The 24,446-nt window shown below is 39.0% G+C and overlaps 1 protein-coding gene across 1 annotated transcript in view; it reads right to left on the bottom strand.

Annotated features, from left to right (window-relative positions):
* ube3a (ubiquitin protein ligase E3A) overlaps positions 1–22,651 on the bottom strand; it is a 44,672-nt gene extending 22,021 nt beyond the window's left edge. Inside the window, exons 1-2 of the mRNA XM_052026435.1 lie at positions 22,183–22,651; positions 2,709–2,753 (exon numbers count right to left, since the gene is read on the bottom strand). Coding sequence (XP_051882395.1) covers positions 2,709–2,753; positions 22,183–22,235 — 98 coding nt within the window. The 5' untranslated portion in view covers positions 22,236–22,651. The remainder of the gene's footprint in view (positions 1–2,708; positions 2,754–22,182) is intronic.
* Between the last annotated feature and the right edge of the window lie 1,795 nt (positions 22,652–24,446).

Here is a 24,446-nt window from a genome sequence, read left to right as displayed (position 1 = left end):
TGAAGCCCAAGAGGTCTATGAATCAAAGAAAACAGCAATGAAACATGTGGAGTCCATTTATTCAATATTTTCACATGATATAGATCCCCTTATAATAACCTTTCAATTTAGAGGAATGGAGTTGATGACATAATATTGCTCTGTTTCTACTGAGAAATTTTAGTCCAGTTTTTTTTTTGAATTTTTTTCTTCAGCTTAGTTTGGTTTGATATATTGTTTATAATTTTTCTTATTGTTTTGGGTTTTTTCTTTTTTATATTTTATAATAAATCTTTCTTTTATATTCATTCACTAACAGATCATTGGATCTACAGATTTTTTATACTCTATTGTTTTTCATGATCATGCATGTTATGATTGTTCTCCTGATCTCTTTGTATTACATGCATAAACATTGATATATTAATGTGTATTAATTTGAAAACTAATAAAAAAGATTGAAAAAGAAAGCAATGAAACATGTAGTACTGAACTCATCCTGAAATAGTTTGCTGTTTTATGCATTGTAAACCAGTACTCATGGGTGGCGACATGAAAAAAAACTATTAATACAAGTCTTTGTGTTCTTAAGTCCTGCAGTACTACCATTTCTGAAATTCTTTGCAAATCATAGTGACATTTGTTAAAACTCAACTTTGCCATCTGCCCACCAAAAACGTTTCCCAATAGATGCAGCAGCTGCACTGAAAACCTCTATGGGAATGAAATCCAGTAATATCAGCATGAAGCAAAATACTAAAAGTGACAGGTCACACTTGTCTAAGATGCTGTCAACAGGCTGGTTCTGTAGAATAGAAACCTGAACATGACGAGGGCAGTAAGTGATAGCTAGTTTCATTGGTTATTTTTGCAACTATGTACCCTGCCTGGCAGACTTGGTTACATTGCATCAGATCATGGGTTAGGGAATGCCTTGAGAAATGATCAACTGGTGACATTGGAAGGTAAAGTGGTGTGGAAAGCCAGATTCAGAATACTACTTTGGACTTGAGTAGGACAAAGCACAGTTTCTATTTTTTCCTATGCTGAATCTATTTGTTTTGTTGTGGGAGTTCAGAACAAGGAGCATAATCTTAAGCTTTGAGCTAGGCCACCCAGAAATGATGTGAAATAATCCATACAAACGGCTTGGTGAAAATTTCTCCAAAAATCTACTTGGGCTACGACAAATAAAAATGTTTAATATGAAGATTATGCAAATTTTAAAGATTGTAAAAGTAATCATCCATGATCTAATTGAATGACACTTGGCTGGATGTGTGACATGGCCTAGCCCTGTTCCAAAGCCTTTCAAAGTACTTCACAAAACACAGCAGAACTGGTAACAGCACTTAATGCAAGTTGCAAGATCAAAAAGCTAAACAGGGTTCTGGCATTTATGTTTGTAAGAGCAACAATTTCCTGTTAAATACATAACCAAACAATCCAGATTCAATGTCATTTCATGTGCCTTTATCACTTTTGTTTACTCTCCTGGTTATTTTAAACTGGCTATTGTGGCACCTACATTTAGAACAACCAAGATTAACACATTCATTTTCTCTCATGTCCTAATTGTTTAAAAAAAACTTGCAAGTAACCAATTTCTGCAAAAAAAAACACATGCTGATCCTGGCCAGTAGAATTCTTGCACAAGTAACCAATATTAACTCAAGGTGTACAAAACTCATTAGCCTTATGATCATGTTGTTATGAAACAGCTATTATGTTCCTTAATCAAAGGTGCTAACTTCAGCCTGATCCCAAGACGACCAAGTTATAACCTTAAACACTGCAGATAATAGGTAGCAATATTTATTCAAATATGACAAGAGACATAGAATATGATAATACAAGTAGTGATCTATAAAGGAAAATCATGTCTGACAAATCTGTTTTTTTTTGCAAATATACGTATGTAATGGGGGGTGGGGGAAGTAGAGAAAAAATTAAGGCATTCAAAAGGTGCCAGGTTTGTTCACGAAATAAGGAATCTTGAAATTAGGTAGGGCATATAGAAGTTATTTCTCAAAGCAAAGCTAAATGAAAAGCAGCTATGATAGCATTGCAAAAAGCTTATAAAAAGGATATAGAGACTTGAGTGGGCAAGATAGCAGAAACAGAACAGGGGAAATGCTGCAATTATAAATGGTTTAGGTGAGTACTGTCTCTTTAATCAATGAAGAATAAATATGTCTTAAAGGCAATGCAATCAAGGTTCACTAGATTGATTCCTGGGATGAGGCAATTGTCCTATGACAGATTGAAGAGGATGCGCTTATACTCTGGAATTTAGAATGTGATTGCACACTCAGAGGGCTTGACTGGTTAGAAGAGGCTGGTTCCCTTGGCTACAGAATCTTAAACTAGTCTCAGAACAACAAGTCCACTATTTAAAATAGCAATGAGAAGTTACTTCTGTGGATTGTGAACTTTTGCAGTTCTTTACCCGAAAGGCCTGTGCATATGTTCAAGGCTGAGATATTTTTGGACTTGCAGATCAGTTATAACATTGAACAGCAGAGCAAACCTAAAGGGCCTAATGGTCTACTGCAGAACACTTAGCTCATTATATTCTTTTTAAAAAAATTACATAAAATGATTATTTTTTTAAACTTGCAAAATCTCAGGCCTGGACTGAAAAGAGCAAAACAATGTCAATATGCACCTGACATGAAAATATTTCAAAGCGGTTTAAAAACAGTATGTAAATTTGTAAGAATACTCACATTCGGCTCGCTGTGTGGTTTTCAGCCAAAGGTTCTCTCTGTTTACTGTAATTGAAAGAAACAATGTTACCACAGGGTGCATTAAAATAACCAATAGGCAACTTGTTACAGAAAAGATCAACAATATAGTAAAGAGGAAAGGAGAAAACAAGAGCAGGCTAACAAAAAATTAAAACAGATTGCAAGAGCTTCTATAGATTTGTAAAGAGAGATTAGCAAAGGTTAATGTGGGACCTTATGGACAGCAGAAATGATACTGGGGAGTAAGGAAATGACAAATTAAATATTTTGGTTAGACACTAAATATCTCCCAACATCAATGGAGGGCCACAGTTCTAGGAAAAATTAAGATTTCTAAGAAACTAGCATTGGATAAATTAATGGGATTAAAGCCAAAAAATCCCCAGAATCTGATGACCTGCATACTAGGGTTTTGAAGGGTGCAGCTAATTGGTTGTTTTTGAAAATTCCTTTGATCCTGGGATGGTTCTCACAGATAGTAAAATGTAACCTACTATTTGAGGGAGAGACAAAACAGGAAACTTTTCTGTAGTAGGGAAAGTGCTTAAATCTTAAGTAGAAATAGCCAGTTGGAAGATATACAAAAAGAATTGCACAGAGTCAACATGAACTTTTGAAAAGTAAATTATATTTGACTAATATGTTGGAATTATTTGAGGTTCTAATCTGAATAGATGAGGAAGAACCAGCTGATGTGGTATATTTGGACTTCAAAGAGGTGTCGCAGACAAGATTATTAAACAGTAGTAGGGGTAACATTGATTTGATTGAGCATTGGTCAACAGACAGAAAAAAGAACAAGAATAAAACAGGTAATTTTTAATTGAGAGGTTATGACCAGTAGGCCGCTGTATTATTGCTGGGATCCCAGCTGTTCACAATCTTTGTCAATGATTTGAAAGAGGGGACCAAGTATGATATATCAATGTTTGCTGATGATACAGAGGTAGGTGGCTGAAATGTGAGAAGGATGCACAGAGGCTTTAGGGGATATGGAGAGTCAACAAATGTGTATGGATATGTGCAGACGGAATACAATGTGGACAAATGTGAGCTCACCCACTCAGAATAAAAGACAGCACTTTTAAGTGAGAGACTAGAAAGTGTTGCTGTTTAGGAGGTACCTGGGTGTCCTAGTAAACAATCAAACATGCAGGTTCAGCAGTCAATTAGGAAGGCAAGCATTGTATTGGCCATTACCGCAAGAGGATTAGAGTACAAGAGTAGATACATGTTCCTCCTCTTGTATAGAGCACTGACAAGACTGGAATATGCCATACAGGTCTGACCTCCCTACCCAAGGGATAAATTCTTGCAATACAAGAAGTGCTATGAAAAGTTTGACCAGACTGAATCCAGGGAAGTTGACTATGTTGGATAATAGATTAAGCAAACTAGCCCTGTACTCAAGAATGAGAGACCATCTTATTGAAATGTACAAAATTCTTATGGAACTCGACAGATTTAACGAATTTAACAGGTATCTTTTCTCTCCTTTCCAGTTTGGACAAAGGGTCCTTGACCTGAAATGTTAACTCTGCTTCTGAGTATTTCCACCATGTTCTGTTATTTTAGATTTCCAGCATCCAGAGTTTTCTTGTTTACATTGACAGAGTTAATGCAGGGTTGACGTTTTCTCTGGATGTAGTATCCAGACCAGGGCCATAATCTCAAAATAAAGGATGGTCAGTCAGAAGATGGATGAGAATTCTTTCACCCAGAGGTGGTGAATTTTTGGAATTTATTATACAATATGGCAGTGAAGGCTCAGTCGCTGATTATATTCAAGACAGATTTCTAGACTGAGTACTGAATGCTCTACCCAATGAACATTAAAGATCAAAAATCTGAAGAAATAAGATCTCAATCTAAAGAGCAACAATAAAGAATTCATAGTTTTTGACTGATAAAACAGATCTTTGGAAGAATTTGTACATGATTTATTGGTGATTACACAGTTTACATCCTTGTCCAAAAAGATGGTCTGGTTGGAATCAAGTATGGTGCTAATAACTCCACTGAGAATTTTAGACTATTTATTGTCAGTTTTATATCAACCACAAGGAAATCATTTCATTTTCACTGGAAGAGTTAGAGCTTAGGTATAATGATGACTCCCAATTCTGTGCCAGATGGTTGAGCAGCACACTCAGATCACACTGGATATACAATAGCAAACTAGTGTTAAATGAGAAATGGCAATTGTCACTTTTATATTAAATCAAAAATCTGTAGAATGACCATAATGAATCCTTGGGAGATGACTTTTAAATAAAATAAATTCATGTAGAGTTTTTAAAAGTTCAAATTTAGATTATGATCTGCTCTAGTGTTTTATTCATTCTGATTATGCCTCTGATACAGTTTTGAGAAAATGCCACCAAAGCATTATAGGGAGTAACATAGAATCATACTACAAAAAAGCAATACACTAATTCCAGTTCTCTCATGACATTAAATCCTAATTATGTCAGAAGGCAAAATAATAGCAAGGCATTTTATAAACACAAATTCATTCAATCATCTTTGCACCTCAAATGACACTCAGACGCCCCCCCCAAAAAAAACAAAAGCACTATAGTTGCTTATGGTACCCTAATCAAGCCACATGTTTTCATCTCCTTCTCCATTTTTCTTCACCACACCTCCTTCGGCTAAGCTCTTTTATACTTCCCATCTGGTGTCTAGGGTAGGGCAGTTGTGGGCAGTGTTGGTTAGCATTTGACATACACCAAAGCAACTCCCATTATTTTTTTTGGTGTTTTAACAATAGGATTTTGGAGTAATCCTCTGATGCACACTTTGTTTGAGATCCAAACATAGAACTCAGAAAAACCAGGAAGCACTTGTACACTCAGAAACCATATTAGGCTGAGACATTGCTGATTGCTCAGGATTAGAGAAATATTCCTTTTCCAGGAGTGTGAAATTTAAGGCATTTAGAAATGGGATATGAAGGGAGGTCAGCACCTTTCCACAAGTTCAGAATACATGAAGTTTCCAGATAACTGAAAGATTTTAATCCTCAACTAGGAATTTCTTGGCTACCTTGGTTGAACTCATCTTCCACTACACTCCTTTCAGAGTTATCCTCTTAAAGCAGAGGGGTTTAAAAAATCAAATCTGCTCTAATGGTTGTGCAACTTGTCCATCACAACTTCCACTCAAGTCTTCTGAATCTGATCCAAGAATTAATCTCTGCCCTTGTTGCATATTTACAATCAGAGCTCTTGGATTTGTCCCAGAGCTAGCCATCGTTTTCTGTCTTCATTTTCTAGTCTCTTGACTTATTAGAAGACTGCCTCGTGAAATATTACCCCAGCCTTTAATCTCTCTCTCCCTTCCAATCAGTGGTTACAGCAAAGGAAAGGCTACTGCTAAATGACAGCAGGCACTATAGTACTATAAATTTGTTTAGATAACTATGATGGAACCAAAAGTTGAAATGCAAAAGGTAAACATTGTAGAAAGTGAAGGGCCATTTCCAATGACGTTAAGAGAACAGGGCTGCAAAGTGACACAGCTAGCAATGCTGTTACCTCACAGCTCCAATGACCTGGTTCAATCCTGACATCCAGACCATGTGCAGCGTTTGCATGTTTTCTGTGACCTTTCATCAGGTACTCTGGTTTCCTCCCAGATCCCAAGGGTATATGGGTTGGGCAAGTTAATTGGCCACTGTAAATTGCCCTAGTAAATGGATAGTAGAATCTTAGAGGTGGTTGAGTTGATGGAAATGTGGGAGAATGTAATAAAAGAATGGGATCAGTGTAGGATTAGTGAAAGTGGATGGTTAATGGTCAATGTAGACACAGTGGGCCATGCTTCAAAGCTCTACGACTTAAAGTTCAAATAGAATGATGTACTACTCAAGTTTAAACAAAAGGCTAAGCAGTGCGAGAAAAGGTTTAGCCACAGTTCAAAAAGACTCGCATTTGTATAACACCTTTAACTCAGACTCCTAAAGTGACTTAAAGCCTGTTCAGAAGTGGGATTTGAGAATTAGAGGATGTATAAAGAAAGATATACAGAGAAATAAGAGTTCAAAGACTGAATTTTGTGTTACAGCCTAAGCAAATGAGTTGAGCAAAGGAAATAGTAAGCATGAGAAGCCAATTAGAAGACTGAGTTTTGGATGGGTCATAAAGGTTCAAGCAGGCTAATGAAGGGGGTGGTCACAGTATGGAGAGTAAAAAGTGTTTGAGATCAGGGAACCATTTGCTGCTCCAGATAAAATGAAACTCAAAAAGGAAGTTTCTGTAACATGCTTTGTCACAATTTAGCACTTGTACCTCTTTCATTTTGCCCAATTCTTGTAAACCTTTTCAGATTAAAATGAAAATAAGATGCTCTCTCAGCTTCACACAAGTTTTATCCTGTTAATACTTAAAAGATCTAAGATTTACAAACTTAACTAAAATATTTTATTTCCCAGTTACCAGATGCTACACACTAAGTAAAAAGTAGGAACAAAAATAGACAAACATACGTTTCTCTTTAAGAATAGAGAACTAACGCAATTTAATAAAAGTCTCTTTCACCATCTTTTATCCAAAAGCCAAAAACTTTAAATGTAACTTTAAATCAAATGAATGACCCAAAACAATCACAATAGAAATTAAGAAAACAATTGTTATGCCAGCACTTATTTATGTTATTATGGTTAGTTTAGAATTAGTAGGGATTCCAAAACATTAATAAGAATGAGCATTAAATTACAAAGTATTTCACGGCTAATTATTTACTGAATGGTGCCACAGTTACAATGAAGAAAACTTCAACACCTAATGCATACAGCACAATCCCACAAACAAGGCAAAATGATCAATGCTTTTATTTAAAATGGTATTGGTAAAGGGAGCATCCCTTCAATTTTTTTCCAAATGCCAGTTTTTTTTTTTAAAACATTTAACTTTTGTTTTAATGTTTCATCTGAACATCACCATCTCCAAATGTGAAGTGCCAGACTAAATTATATGCTCAAATTTATGGAATGCACAGGATTAACCAATTAAGGCAAGCCAATACAGATTTGCTAAGGCAAATCAGGTTAACCCAGATTCACAGATGTACAGTATAGAAACAGGCCCTTTGGAACACCAAACCTTTGGTGACCATCATGCCTATCTCTACCAATCCCACCTGTCTGCATTAATTCCATATTCCTTGATGCCCTGCTCATTCAAGCACATGTCCAGATGCCACTTACATGTTACCATTCCTGCCTCCACTATTTCCTCCGGCAGCTCATTCTAGATACCAAGTACCGTGTGAAAAATTTACCCCTCAGTCCCCCTTTAAACCTCCTCTCTCTCTCCTTAAACTTATGCCCTCCAGCTCTAAATACACCTACTAGGGAAACAGACACTGGCTATCTATCCCATCTATGCCTCTCAATTTTACATACCTTTATCATGTTACCTCTCAGTCTCTTTTGTTCCATCTCTCCTTGTAACTCAAGCCCTCTAATCCAGGCAACATCCTTGAGAATCTTTTCTGTACCTTCTCTAGTTTAATCACATCTTTCCTCAGTGTGACGACCAGAACTGCACATAATACTCTAAGTGCACCATTTTGTACAACTGTAACATGACGTCCTAACTTTTAGACAATGCTTCGGCCGATGAATGCAAGCATGCCATACATCTTCACCAAACTTGACCCTCTCGTGGACAGAATCAAATGGCAGCCTGAGCAGCATTCAGCCATCCCTTAGTATAAGCAAATCTTTGCTTTCAGAGTAGCAAATGAACTGAGATTCTGATATTCATTACTTATTACAAACAGGGTCCTGGGAAGAATGATCAGAATAAAAAAAAGGGGGGGAAAGAAGAGACAATAATAAAAAACATACTGTTGCTCTTTGCAACAAGCATCAGGAAGAAAATGCATAAGTGCATGGCTTTTCAACAATTCCATAAAAGTTTTGTATTTAAAGGCCTTTCCATAGATGCCACAGCTAAGAAAGCTTAGTGCCTCTACTTCCTCAGGAGGCTAAAGAAATTTGGTTTGTCCCCTTTGACTCTCACCAACTTTTATCGACGCACCATAGAAGCATCCTATCTGGATGGATCATAGCTTGGTACGGCAACTGCTCCGCCCAGGACCACAAGAAACTGCAGAGAGTTGTGGACACAGCCCAGCGCATCACGGACACCAGCCTCCCCTCCCTGGACTCTGTCTTTACCTCTCGCTATCTTGGTGAAGCAGCCAGCATATTCAAAGACACCACCCACCCAGGACATTCTCTCTTCTCTCCTCTTCCATCGGGTAAAAGATACAGGAGCCCGAGGGCATGCACCACCGAACTTAAGGACAGCTTCTACCCCACTGTGATAAGACTATTGAACGGTTCCCTTATACAATGAAATGGGCTATGACTTCATGATCTACCTTGTTGTGACCTTGCACCTCATTGCACTGCACTTTCTCCGTAGCTGTGACACTTTACTCTGTACTGTTATTGTTTTTACTTGTACTACTTCAATGCACTCTGTACTAACTCAATGTAACTGCACTGTGTAATGAATTGACCTGTACGATCAGTATGTAAGACAAGTTTTTCCACTGTACCTCGGTGACAATAATAAACCAATACGAGCTGCACCAATACGTAATAGTCATAAATTACTTCTGAACTGAAGTCAATTGTTCATTATAGACCAGTGCAATAGCATGTGACAAAAATCACAAACAATGAGATAAATGACCTGTATGGTATGGTTTTGTATGGTAAAGAATATATGACCCATGGTAGAACCATAGAACACTACAGCACAGAAAAATAGGCCATTCGTCCCTTCTAGTCTGTGCCGAAATGTTATTCCACTAGTCCCATTTACCTGCACCCAGTCCATAACCCTCCAGACCTCTCCCATCCATGCATCTATCCAATTTATTCTTAAAACTCAAGAGTGAGCCCACATTTACTACATCAGATGGCAGCCCGTTCCATACTCCCACCACTCTGAGTGAAGAATTTCCCCCTAAACCTTTCCTCTTTCACCCTAAAGCCATGTCCTCTCGTACTTATCTCTCCTAATCTAGGTGGAAAGAGCCTATTCACACTAACTCTGTCTATACCCCTCATAATTTTGTAAACCTCTATCAAATCTCCCCTCATTCTTCTGCGCTCCAAAGAATAAAGTCCTAACCTGTTCAATCCTTCCCTGTAACTCAACTCCTGAAGACCCGGCAACATTCTAGTAAATCTCCTCTGCACTCTTTCAATCTTACTGATATCCTTTCTATAGTTAGGTGACCAGAACTGCATGCAATACTCCAAATTTGGCCTCACAAATGTCTTATACAACCTCACCATAACATCCCAACTCCTGTACTCAATACTTTGATATATGAATGCCAGGATGCCAAAAGCCTTTTTTTACAACCCTGTCTACCTGCAATGCCACTTTCAGGGAATTATGTATCTGAACTCCCAGATCCCTTTGTTCCTCTGCACTCCTCAGTGCCCTACCATTTACTGTGTATGTCCTACCTTGATTTGTCCTTCCAAAATGCAACACCTCACACTTGTCTGCATTAAATTCCATCTGCCATTTTCTGCCCTATTCTTCCATTTGTTTCAGATCCCTCTGCAAGCTTTGAAAGCCTTCCTCGCTGTCCACAACGCCTCCAATCTTAGTGTCATCAGCAAACTTGCTGATCCAATTTACTACATTATCATCTAGATCATTGATATAGACAACAAACAATGGCCCCAGCACAGATCCCTGAGGCACACCACTAGTCACAGGCCTCCAGTCTGAGAAACAATTGTCCACTACCACTCTGTCTTCTCCCACACAGCCAATTTTGAATCCAGTTTACAAGCTCTCCATGGATACCTAGTGTCTGAACCTTCTGAACTAACCTCCCATGTGGGACCTCATCAAAGGCCCTACTAAAGTCCATGTAGACAACATCCACAGACTTTCCTTCATCTACTTTCTTGGTAACCTCCTCGAAAAACTCTACAAGATTCGTTAAACACGATCTACCACGCACAAAGCCATACTGACTATTCTTAATCAGCCCTTGGTTGTCCAAATACTTGTATATCCGATCTCTCAGAACACCTTCCAATAATTTACCCACTACTGATGTCAGGCTCACCAGCCTGTAATTACCTGGCTTACTTTCAGATCCTTTTTTAAACAACGGAACATGAGCTACCCTCCAGTCCTCTGGCACCACACCCGTGGCTAAGGACATTTTAAATACATCTGCCAGGGCCCCTGCAATTTCTACACTCGTCTCCCTCAATGTCCGAGGAAATATCTTATCTGGCCCAGGGGATTTATCTACCTTTATTTGCTGTAAGGCAGCAAGCACCTCCTCCTCTTTAATCTCTATATGTTCCATGACTCTATTGCTTGTTTCCCTTCCTTCCATATCCACTATGCCAGTTTCCTGCGTAAATACTGATGCAAAAAAATTGTTTAAGATCGCCCCCATCTCCTGAGGCTCCACACATAGACAACCACTCTGATCTTCTAGTGGACCAATTTTGTCCCTTACTATCCTTTTATTTTTCATATACTTGTAGAAACCCTTCGGATTTACCTTCACATTATCTGCCAAAACAACCTCATGTCTTCTTTTTGCCTTCCTGATTTCCTTTTTTTAGTATTTTCTTACTTTTTCTATACTCTTCAAGTACCTCATTTGTTCCTAGTTGCCTATACCTGCTATACACATCTCTTTTTCTTAAGAAAATCACCAATATCCCTTGAAAACCAAGGTTCCCTGCGCTTTTTAACTTTGCCTGTAATCCTGGCAGGAACATGCAAACTCTGTACTCTCAAAATTTCACCTTTGAAGGCCTTCCACTTACTGAGCACATCCTTGCCAGAAAACAACTCATCCCAATCCACTCTTCCTAGATCCTTTCTCATTTCCACAAAATTGGCCTTTCTCCAATTTAGAACCTCAACTTGAGGACCAGACCTGTCCTTATCCATAAGTAACTTGAAACTAATGACATTATGGTCACCGGGCCCAAAATGCTCCCCTACACATACTTCGGTCACCTGACCTGTCCGGTTCCCTAATAGGAGATCGAGTATTGCATTCTTTCTCGTTGGTACCTCTATATATTGATTTAGAAAACTTTCCTGAACACATTTGACAAATTACAAGCCATCCAGCCCTTTCAGTGTGGGAGTCCCAGTCAATATGTGGAAAGTTAAAATCCCCTATCACAACTTTGTTTCCTACATCTGTCTGCTACCTCACTACAGATCTGTTACTCCAATTCTCTCTGACTATTGGGCAGTCTATAATACAACCCTATTAGTGTGGCCACACCTTTCCTGTTCCTCAGCTCCACGCATATGGCCTCTGTAGATGAGCCCTCCGGGCTGTCCTGTCTCCGCACAGCTTTGATACTTTCCCTGACTAGTAATGCCACTCCTCTCCCTTTCATCCCTCCCCCTCTATCATGTCTGAAACAATGGAACCCCGGGACATTAAGCTGCCAGTCCTGCCCCTCCTGCATCCAAGTCTCACTAATAGCAATAATGTCATAATCCCACGTGTCAATCCACGCCCCAAGCTCATCTGCCTTACCTACAATACTCCTTGCATTGAAATAGATGCACCTGAGAACATTTCTATCATGTACAAACCTTTGATGTCTGTTTATACTTGCAGTCCTCACATGACCTTTTTTCTCCTCCGCCTTACTATCTGTTCTAACACTCTGGTTTCCCTCCCCCTGCAAATCTAGTTTAAACCCCCCCGCGTACAAGGAGAAACTTATCCTTTCAACAATATCTGGGATCCAGAAGGTTGCAAGTATAAAATTGGGACCCGACCACAGTCATTCTGGAGCTGACTTTGCATTTTTTTCCCTCCCATATTCAATCTTTATGCAGCAGCCTTGAAGGTGCAGAGATGCTGAGTAATTGTCCCAACCTGCTTAGAGTTAAGGACCAGGCTTGTGTGACAGGGTATGAGTCGCAAGTATTTTTTTTTATCTGGGAGTAAAAGCTGACCCCGTCAGGCCAAACGTTGGTAGCCAGTCTCTAATGGGATCTTTTATAGCCAACCCTGGTCAAGCTGTACCACCACAGGTCTACTGTAAAAGTGATGCTACCTCTTCCATTTCCAGTTCTCATGTGTCTCCCACAGAGTCTCAAATCTGCCTCAAGTTATTCCAAAATCATTATCTTTCCTGTTCTAGTGCTTCTGATGAGCATTCCACTTCTTGGGCCCCTTAAATAAGAAACTAAAGGTTCCTTCTGGCCTCTGATAGTGGCGAACAGCTGGCTATACTTCAGGTGCTCTCTCTGGAGTGCTTTATGTGCTAGCTACTGGACAGTCTGATTTTGTTCTATTGCACATCCAACACAAATTATAAATTGAGGGCTATTTGCCAATTTTGCACTTTTGGTATCCCTCAAAATGAGTGGCACTTTGAGATATAAAAGTATAATTGTAAGATATGTCATGACCATGGAATTTGATTCAACTTTGCCATAGAAATTGATTTCATGGTATCACAAAGTTCTAAGGATAGAGTTTATTTTAGATAAAGGGAAATAATGCCAAAATATTAAGGTATTTAGAATGTTTCTGACCAGCACTGGTCAAGTCTTCAAGAATTCTACTAAACATTCGAAATTCCTTTTGTTTTTACCTAACTTTTAATAAATTGGGTATATGCACCTTAACAGATTAAGGAAACAGTCTGCCAAACTAACAGAGATCAGAAGCTTAATGACTTTCTCTTAATGCTATCTTGTGGTCCATTTATACTGAAACACTGCCATTACTTGGAAGTAATATACTTCCTGTGCTGTAGATCTCTGCCCCTTACCCATGGATCAGATATCAGACAACTGGCAACAACATGGGTCGATGTTCTAAAGTTACAGTTGGAAATGAAACAAAGGAAATTATGGAAATCTCAGTAGATCAAGCATGCATTGGGGGGGGGGGGGTGGGGGAGTGGAGGGTAAGAGTTAGGAAAACAGACTTTCATTTTGTTAACCTACAATATTATTTTTCTACCGAGGACTGGGAAGAGTGGCAAATTGACAGCAAAAACAGCATTCACAAGGATGAGTGTTTCAATACACAATGGCAAAATGCCCAGGAATAAGCTTTTATTTTATCATGTTACGTTGAAACTGAAATTTCCTTTGGTCCTTCAGATTGGATCAACCCCCACAACACCCCACCCCCTGATAAGGAATCAGAGACATAAGAGATTGGGCAATTCACTGTTTCTCTAATAGGCATCTGGTCAATGGTCACTTGCCCAATGACTGTTCACAGTTTGAGTGCCACATTTTTACACCCATCAAGTCTCTCTCAACATTTAACTACACGTTAAAGGAAACTAAGTTGCACCACCCAAAATACTTATTTTCTGCAGACTAGATGCAAAACATTTAAAGTTACATGAGCTACAATTCAAAAGATTAATGCTTAGTTAGATATACAGATATAACCAGAACTCCAGCTTTTATTATTAACAAATCTCCTGCGCTGACACTACCAACTTGCAAGGTAATTAAACTTCTAAACCAGCTTCTAACTCCAATATCCAGACTCCCACAGCAATGTCGACTATACCTCTTCCACTTTGCTTCCTTCTGGGACTCCATTATATTCTTGCAGTTTCTCTGGCACTGTTGTATCTGCTAATGATAACACCAGTGCAGTTGAGGTCTTTCCTTTTTCCTTAACTGGTTTTCCCTGCTTCATTGTTTTATAGACACTTAGGTATATCTGTTCCATTTCTACACCCTCTCTCGTTCAATTCTTCCACTCACCTGACTCGACATTCAATGGATCACCCTTCATAATTTCAGCCACTTTCAATGTCACTACCAATCACACTCCCCACCTCTCCCAACATTCTGAAGGTACAATTCCCTCAGCAACTCCCTAATTCAGTCTTCCATCTCCACCAACACCTCACCCTTCTCCCTGCCACTTACCATGCAACCACATGAAATGCAACAGCTGCCTTTTTATCTTTCCACCATTCAGAGACCCAAAAACTTCTTCCAGTTGAAGCGGTGATTCATTTTTTCTTCTTTCAATTTAGTATAGTGCATTCAGTGCTCATACAGTGATTGCCTCTAGACTGAAAAACACACATACTGATTCAGTGATGATTCTGCAGAAGACTTCTGCTCAGAATACAAGGGTGACCCTTACATTTCTAGTTACCTGTCAATTTAATTCTCCATTCCACTACCACCCTGACCTCTGCTTTTGGCCTCACATTGTTCCAACAGAGCCCAATGCAAATGAGGAATAGCATTTCATCTTCTGACCAGACATATTACAGCCCTCAGACTCCAACACTGATGTCAACAATTTCAATAGACCAGCCTTTCCAGTTTGTGTCAGAACTGGCAAGCATGATGCCAGGTTATCAACCTGCAACCTCTGACAAAGGGTCTTCGACCTGAAATATTAGCTCTGTTTCTCTTCCCACAGATGTGGCCTGACTTTGAATATTTTCAACATTTTCTTTTATTTTAGATTTCTAGCACCTGCAATTTTTTAAATTTTCACTTTCTATAACTTTAATTGCTTCTCTCTCCACAGATGCATCATGAACTACTGGGCATTTCCCACACTCTCATTTCATACTTCCAGCAACTGCAGTGTCCTATCTCTCTCAATTCCAACATTTATTTTTCTCTTTCCCCCAGGCTCATTCACCATCTATGTATGTACCTCATGCCCCTTTAAAATATACCATCAACACAATAAGAAATCCACCCAAACTCAAGAACCACCACCAAAACTGGCATCATAGAGAGACTTGACCAAAAGATGCAAGACATTCTGCATTTTACCACTTTCTGCTAGATGTAACTGATATACTTCTGAGCGTCTGCAATTTCCTTTAATGGATACTTTCGCTTACCAACCATCCATTTCTACCAGTTACCCATCTCACTTAATTCAAATCATTTGTAGAAAAAGCCTCAGGTCAGGCAGCATCTGAGAGAAAAGTAGTAATTTAAAGCTAGTTGACCAGTCATTACAATCTTGATGTGCTTTTTTTCTTCCCCCTCCAACTCTGACAAAAAGTCACTAATCCAAAATGTTAATTCTCCACAGATCATGCCTGACCTGCTGAGTATTTGCAACATTTTTTGATTCATTTTCAAATTTCCTGTGTTTGCAGTATTTTGATTGTGGTTTATTCATAAACCAGGAATTTCCTCAGATCATTGCCAAAATACTGGAGGCCAAATTTAAGCACCATGAAAAATCAAGGAGGTTTTCATGTGCGAGTTGTATTCCCAGAATTTTCTTTAACTTTTTGTGCATTTCAGCTAAACCTCTGCCAAAAGCCTTATTGATTCATGCTTAACAAACAAATTGATATTTTTAAACTCACTTTACCAAGGTTGCTATTGTAGGTTTTGTGCATTTGACTACATTATCAGCAAGAATTACAAGTTGAAGTGTTCCTAAAATTGCATGGTTTTAACAAAAAACGTACTTAATCTGCATAAGTAGGTTGATGTTTCAAGCTTTAGTTATCCATTAAGCTGTAAAACATGCTACAGCTCCTGAATTTCTTCTGGTCTTAAATGATCATTGGTTTCCACATTCATATTCTAACAAGACTGGCAACTTAAACACCAAACATCCTGATATTGACAAGACTGCCATTAAAACATGTAGAAATTATACTGAAGTTAACATGAGAGTTTGAGAAAATATTACTCTATCATTTCCAATTAAATAAATGTTTCATTAATAGTTTTGCAAAAAAATTTAGATTTTTGGAAGTTATTTTTCATAACCAAAGTAATTAAGGCAAGAATCTATTCAGTAAAGCTGTTAATCAGCATCTTTTTCTTGCATTCCTACATTAGTCCTTCACTTTTAAAAATAAATACACCACACAAAATTGAGTACTAATAGCACTTCCAGATGTCATTTAAAAAAAGGTCCAATTTTTTTTTAAAACTATAAAGATGGCACCAGCAAATTGGATAACCATTTAGGGGGAAAAAGAAATCAATAGTAGAGATACAATTTCCACAACGTTGGTTATATTGGATACTAGGTCCAACAAGATTGAACTTTTCGGAACCTGACCATCTTCATGCCCCTACTGAAGCAAAGCATTTTGACTGCCGGCTCAGATTAATTCATATTGCAGTCAGAAAGGCCTTACAAGACTTATTTGGGACATTTCAGACTCCAGCCACATTTTGTGAAGGTAATATAACAGGACTTTTCCTCTCCTTTAATATTCAAAATGTCAATATGTAGTTCTTTGGTGTCAACACAACAACCAGTGAAACATGTCAACAACGACTATTTATTTCTCTCCATAGATGCTGCCTGACCCACTGAGTTCCTCCAGCATTTTGTGGGTTGCAAGAAAACAAGATCTTTGCAAACAAAAAAGAACCTCCAAACTCTACACACACAGAACAGTTGGTGACAGGCTGCAATTGAGCCTTGCTTTTTCTTTTCCAGTTTTCATTCCCGAAGACATCAACTCTTAGAACACTTCATATAGCTCAGCCAAATGGTTATAATCAGTACAAGGGCCTCAACTGTGCTATTTGACCTTAGAGACTTGCAGCTGATCTAATCCTGTCTTAACTCGACAGTCATGTTGGGCAGGGTTTACTGAATGATATTCAAGGCGAGTAACTTTTGTGTTTTCCTAACCCTCAGTGAGAAATGAACTGCAAAATTATCACTCCTACCCAGCAGAGACATATCAAACTCCGTAAACACCAGTGCTTAAATAAAGATTCTTAATGGGCTATGTATCCAAGTAATATATCAGATAAATTTATATCAAAAGAAGTTCCAATCTAGAAGCTTTGATAAAGTGCATATTCTTCAAATACATGATTCCACATCTCTTTAAAGTTCCTGGAAGTAATGTTGATTATGGAAAGAGGTACACAAGGGGACAGAACTTCTACATTAAGTGCAGTGCTAGAAATTGGGTTCCAAATGCCTTTGAAATAGTACTAATTAAGTTGCATACAAGTTTTATTTACATTAGAAAAATAAGCTTGCACAAATCTGCAAGATTGGACAGCACAATTGAGCATAACTGGTTCTTATTCTTTACTTATTAAAGCATTCCTTGAAGTGTTTAACAGCAGTAATCTAGCAGTTTTATTAAAAGCTAGAAATGGAGAAATTATGAAAAATGTACTCCCATGAGTTTTCCAGTGTTTTACTTGCGAATAACCAGATTTATAACAAAATCAAAATTAAGTGTAAATATACTAAAGAATATTTAGAATATACCTTGAACATTGTTTGTAACATGTGACTAAGTGAGTTTTTTTTGAATATGAAAAAACTTTGAATATGGAAAAAGCCCTACTGGTATTCATTTTACTCCCCAAGAAACAGAATGCACTAGGGAGAACCTTCTAGAACCATTGCAATTAGCAGGGCCTCTCAACTTCAACCTGCAGTGTTAAGATGGGGAGTGGGGAAAGGTCAGCAAATCCTGACTGCTACTTGTATGGACAAGGCTGGAGATGCCATGGATTTTGAATCTCCATTAAAGATAGAAAACATCAACACATATAATTTTGGGTATAATCCATATTCCAAAATTTCTGAATCAATTGATTCTGTCAGGTTTTGGGAACAAAACTAGAAGCTCAAACCTTAAATTCTAAATGCAGCTCAGAAATAACTAACTGAAGCATCAACTTAGCACCCCACAAGTACCATTTTTACTAAGAATTTTCTTAGTACTGCTGGTATATTTAACATTCTTAGAATGTGATACTTAAAAGATTGAAGCCAGCTGCACATTAGACTTGATCTATATTAACTGTTCACTAATATTCAATTACTTTAATTTTGTGGTTTAATTCTCAGCTTTCATTTTTGATGACTTATTCAATTTCAATGTTACCTCCTTCAGAAGATATTAATCATCAACAATCAACTTGTATATCCAAAAATTCAAAGAACTGGAGCTATGCCCTCTTAAAAATATTAATCACGGTCATATTTAAGACTTTACCAGAGAACATTCATGCAATATGATCGAGTGCAAAAAAATGACCAAATTATAAACCTAAAAAAACTTTTGAACCTCAAGTATAATTTTGCTTATAGTGTTCTTTCAGCACAATACTTGAATAGCTACTGTATTGCCTGAAATGTTTAGTAAAAAGACATCACAACGTAAATCTCAAGATTTTATTCATCATCCCCACTTCCATTTCTTCATCTTTCTAAAACGTCACAGATTGGGTTAAAACTTGTTTAGCCCAAGTGATTTCAAGTACCATTTTATCATGAACAAGAATCAACCCAGAGTCCAATTTTATCGTCTGCACAAGTTCCAGAGCAGACAATGGACAAGTCAGAGTAGGAAATTTACACTTCGATCTAGGAAAATGACCAATTCAGGCACACCACCATTAACCAATTTAGCTTTCAATCTTGCCTGCAGAATGTTAATCCACGGAGCGATATGCTGGTACGGATGTTTCGATGTTTGGAGTGCCTACCCAAGGTATTCTAGCCCAATCTGCAAATGTATCTGTGATTAGAACCCCCGGTCCAACTAAAGGTGGCACTTCTATTATCAGAGAATCATAGAACAATACAGCACAATACAGGCCCTTTGGCCCACCATGTTGCGCTGACCTTCAAACCACACCTAAGACTATCTAACCCCTTCCTCCCACATATCCCTCTATCTTAAATTCCTCCATATGCTGATCTAACAACCTCTTGAACTTGACCAACGTATCAGCCTCCACCACCACCCCAGGCAGCGCATTCCATGCACCAACCACTCTCTGGGTAAAAAACCTTCCTCTGATATCTCCCTTGAACTTCCTACCCATTACCTTAAAGCCATGTCCTCTTGTTTTGAGCATTGGTGCTCTGGGAAAGAGGCACTGGCTGTCCACTATCTATTCCTCTTAATATCTTGTATACCTATATCATGTCTCCCCTCATCCTCCTCTCCAATGAGTAAAGCCCTAGCTCCTTTAGTCTCTCCTCATAATACATACTCTCTAATCCAGGCAGCATCCTGGTAAATCTCCTCTGCACCCTTTCCAACGCCTCCACATCCTTCCTATAATGAGGTGACCAGAACTGGACACGGTACTCTAAGTGTGGCCTAACCAGAGTTTTGTAAAGCCGCATCATTACTTCATGGTTCTTAAACTCGATCCCACGGCTTATGAAAGCTAACATCCCACAAGCTTTCTTAACTACTCTATCTACCTGTGAGAGAGGAGTTCTTCAAGATAATTCTAAGATAATGATCTACCTTTACAATAAATGTTAGCTGATAGTACAGACTCATTTATGAATTACTTCCATTTTGACAGAAAGAATGTCTATGATTATTGAAAAAACTGTAGAAGCTGAAATATGAAAATATTCCCAAAGTGACGTACCAAATTCTACTATTTCAAAATATTCACAACTCCTACACTACGAGGAATTTGCGCCACTGGGCAAATGACAGGAGTTTCAGTGATGCAGGTCAATACACATTTGATCACTAAACCCTAACCAACATACACCTGCTCTCATTAATCAAGTTTTATGAAAATTATTGATTCACCAAACCCTGAAGCAATTCGGTGCAATCTAATATTTAGGATGATATTTAGACACCTGTGGCCTTTACAACAAGTGAAACAATTTTTGCAAGACTGAAATAATGTTTGCCCATCTTGAAGAGTGGACACTGTACTGCCCCTAAAATTCAGTTTGTTGTCAAGTGGCACCCACCATGTTAACAAATAAAATTACTTTTGTACACTACTGCAGCAGCACTCTCATCAAATCTAGTTTTCCAAAAAAAATTTACAAATGTGTCTACCAACATCTTACACAGAGACCTTACTTGCAATAAAAGACAACTAATGACAATAAAAAACTCAGAATCAGAACATTACAATCAGCAGGCCTTCTGACTTTCAAGTCTGTGCTGACTCTTTTGAAGAGCAATCCAATTAATCTCACTCCCCAATTCTTTGTCAGTACTAATTATTCCCCCCCATGTATCAATTCCTTTTTGAAAACTTCCACATCCAAAATTTCAAGCAATACATTTAAAATCTTAACTATTTATTGTACAATTATGTTTTGTTTTGCTTGTTGCCTCCATTTTTTTGGGCAATCACCTTAAATCTCAGGCTTCTGGCTACTGTGCCTTCAGCCACTGGAGGCATGTTTCTTTAAGTATTCTCCCTAAACCCTTTATGATATTAAACATTGGTCAAATATCTTTGGGACTTTTGTTGCTCCAAGGAGAATTACAGCCTCACCAGTCTACTCATGTACTTACAAGGCCTCATTCCTGGTTCCATTCAAAAGCCTTCAAATAATTTAAAACCGAGGTGAGTGGATGTTTTCTTCTTACAGGGTTATGAATCCTGCTAGTTCTCTAATCCAACAGGCTGAGGATACTTAATCATTAAGTATATTCACACTGGAGATAGATTCTTCAACATCAGAGACAGGATTACAGAGATCAGGCAGGAAAACTAGACATAAAGTCCATGATCAGATCAACCACGATCCTACTGAATGGCAAAACAGGCTTAATGAACTGTATGGCCAACTCACACTCTTCCTTCTCAAATGTTGGATGTATGGAATCTAAGATATGGAATGCTACTCCAGCCGACAACAGGTTCAGTACAACTTCCTAAATTTTTTACACTTGTACTTCCAATTATACAGTTCAAAGAAAGCTTAGGTTTCAGTATGATACACTTTACACCTGTAACCTAATTAGGCAAACGATTCACTTTTTTAAGCATAATCTCATGCATTGTACTGACATTAACTTGCAAGACAAACCACAAAAACATTGCAAACAAATGTGTACATAGGAGAACATCTTGAATCCCAAGTTATATATCTACTACAGCAGTTTTACAGCTTTAAAACAGTAAAAGCTTGCAAAACATTTGCTGCTACTAATTCCCCTGCATTAAGAACCACACAAGTGGACTCTGATAAAACAGAAAATGGCACTTTGCATCACCAAGTGACACTTACTCATTTTTGAATTCTAGACAAGCAACACAGGTCAAAAATACACCCTCCCTTCTTTGGTCTTTTGACTGCAAGTTGGAGGACTGACAATGCACCTCTCAATCGTCCTTCAAGAAATTCAGCGATAGTTGAGGTCACAAATTTCTAAAATTGAATTCTGGTTTGACACAACAACCCCCCCCCCCCAAAAAAAAAACTACTGAAGCTTGCTGACACATCATTAAATTATTTTAAGTAAAGCACTTTAACCAGGACCCATTAATAGAGAGGGAGGCAGTGAGCAAGAGCAGAGCAGTGAAACCTCTGGCCCTTCCTGTGGCCAAGAGCAGACCAGAGGGGCCAGGGTAGGCCTCAGGTCCCAGCAGCAGGGGAGGGGAGGGGAGGTTGAAGAGGAGGTTGAAGAGGCCTGGGCCTCGAGTTGGCTTCCAACACCGACCTTGCGTTCGCCTCTGCTGGCGCACACTCCGAGTCGCCCTCGGCGGAATTCATACGAGAGTGGGTGGGAAGCGGGGCAGCGCTGGATGTGGGAGGAAGGGGGCAGGCCGTGCCGGGAGGCGGGGTGGGTGTGCGAGGGCAGCCTTGGCTCTCCAGCCCCGGCCCCGTCTCTGTCTCTGTCCTGTGTCGCCGCGGCTGACGCTGCCGAGCAGGTGGAGGACAGGCTCCCCGGACGTCTCCTACAACCGGCCCGGACCTCGCTGCTGCTGCGGCCGCCGCCACCCCTCGGCTCCCCGCTCCGCCATCTTGATGCGAAGATTCCCGTTGGTGCTGGCGCTCCCAGCATGCTGCGCGCCGCGGCGAGAGCCGGGCTCGTCTCTTAAAGGAGCACTGCCCTCTCCCCTGTCGGCCGGCACATGCCTCCCCGCTTTTGCAAGCTCAATAGCATGTCAGAGGTTTGCTCCTATCTCACTGAAGCCTCCTCTCCCCGTTTATAAGTGCTGCCAAGACATTGTGCACCGTCCAAGAAAAAGTACTCCTTATTGGAATTGGTTTATTATTGTCACTTGTACCAAGGTGCAGTGAAAAACTTGTCTTGCATACCTCTCCTACAGGCCAATTCATTACACAGAGCAGTTACATTGGGTTAGAACAGAGTGCATTGATGTAGCACAGGTAAAAAACAATAACAGTACAGAGTAAAGTGTCACAGTTATGGAGAAAGTGCAGTGCAATAAGGTGCAAGGTCACAACAAGGTAGATCGTGAGGTCATAGTCCGTCTCATTGTATAAGGGAACTGTTCAATAGTCTTATCACAGTGGGGTAGAAGCTGTCCTTAAGTCAGGTGGTATGTGCCCTCAGGCTCCTGTTTATTATTGTCACTTGTACTGAGGTACAGTGAAAAACTTGTATACTGATGGTGCAGGTCAATTCATTACGCAGTGCATTTACATTGGGTTAGTACAGAGTGCATTGATGTAGTACAGGTGAAAGCAATAACAGTACAGAGTAAAGTGTCACAGCTACAGAGAAAGTGCAGTGCAATAAGGTGCAAGGTCACAATAAGGTAGATCGTGAGGTCATAGTCCATCTCATTGTATAAGGGAACCGTTCAATAGTCTTCTGTTTGCAGAATGCTTCAATTTACAATTCATAACTAGCTGTTAAACATAGCTTCCACTAGAAGTCTTTCCACTTGTAAATCTTGAATTCTACAGCAAGTTTATACTTAATTTTAACTGCACGTTGATCATAAGGTCAAAGTCGTGTTTATTGTCATATGCAGAAGTACATGTCTGCACAGGTGCAATGAAAATCTTACTTGCAGCAGCTTCACAGGCACATAGCATCAGATAAGCAGCATCCACAAGAAAAAACATAAATCATACACAATTTTTACAAGGAAGAACACAATTAGAACAAAATAAAAGTCAGCTGTAGTGCAAAGTGATCAATGTGATCATAGTGTTGCTATACTGAGGTAGTGATTAGGGTTGTGCAGGTAGGTTCAAGAACCGAATGGTTCAAGTTGTTCTTGAACCTGGTGGTGTGGGACTTTAGGCTTCTGTACCCCATCAAGTTTATTGTCATAACTGACAATGTTTATTGGCACAGGTATAATGAAAAACTTACTTGCTTTAGCATCACAGGCATGTAGATCCAGACAACACACAGAACATAAATTATACAAGACAATGAAAAAAAAAAGACCATGCAAAACAAGACATTAGTGCCAAATAAAAACAATCTGAGGCAAGTTTATGATTGTGCAAGGTGGTCTGCACTGTTCCATTGCTGAGGTAGGATTAGGGTTGCGCAGGTTGGTTCAAGAACCAGGAATTGTGGTGGCACTTGCGGGCTGCCCCCAGAACTCTCTATGCTAAAGATGCATTTCACTGTGTGTTTCGATGTACATGTGAGATCTATAGCAATGGCTATGGCAATTTGATGACATGCCTATTATCCCAACTTTCCATCTTTTGTTGCTTAGTCAATGACTTATCTTCAATTTCATGAGCTTCAATTTGAACTAACGGTCTCACAGGGAACATAAAACATGCCTTCTGGATGTCCAGATAAATAACATCACTAGGAATCTACTGATCTTCTTAATCTAGCTGTCTTTCTTTATAAAAATATTACATGAACTGTTGTGGAGTATTGAGTCTTGTATTCCAACTCCATTACAATAAAGACTATTCTCCCATTTGCTTTCCAGATTGCTTCGTGCACTTCTATGTATATCTACTATATAGACACCTAAG

The sequence above is a fragment of the Pristis pectinata genome, chromosome 11 (assembly GCF_009764475.1).
Source record: "Pristis pectinata isolate sPriPec2 chromosome 11, sPriPec2.1.pri, whole genome shotgun sequence".
Lineage (NCBI taxonomy): Eukaryota > Metazoa > Chordata > Chondrichthyes > Rhinopristiformes > Pristidae > Pristis > Pristis pectinata.
Note: the sequence above shows the minus strand (reverse complement) of the source record. Positions and strands in the feature narration are given on the sequence as shown.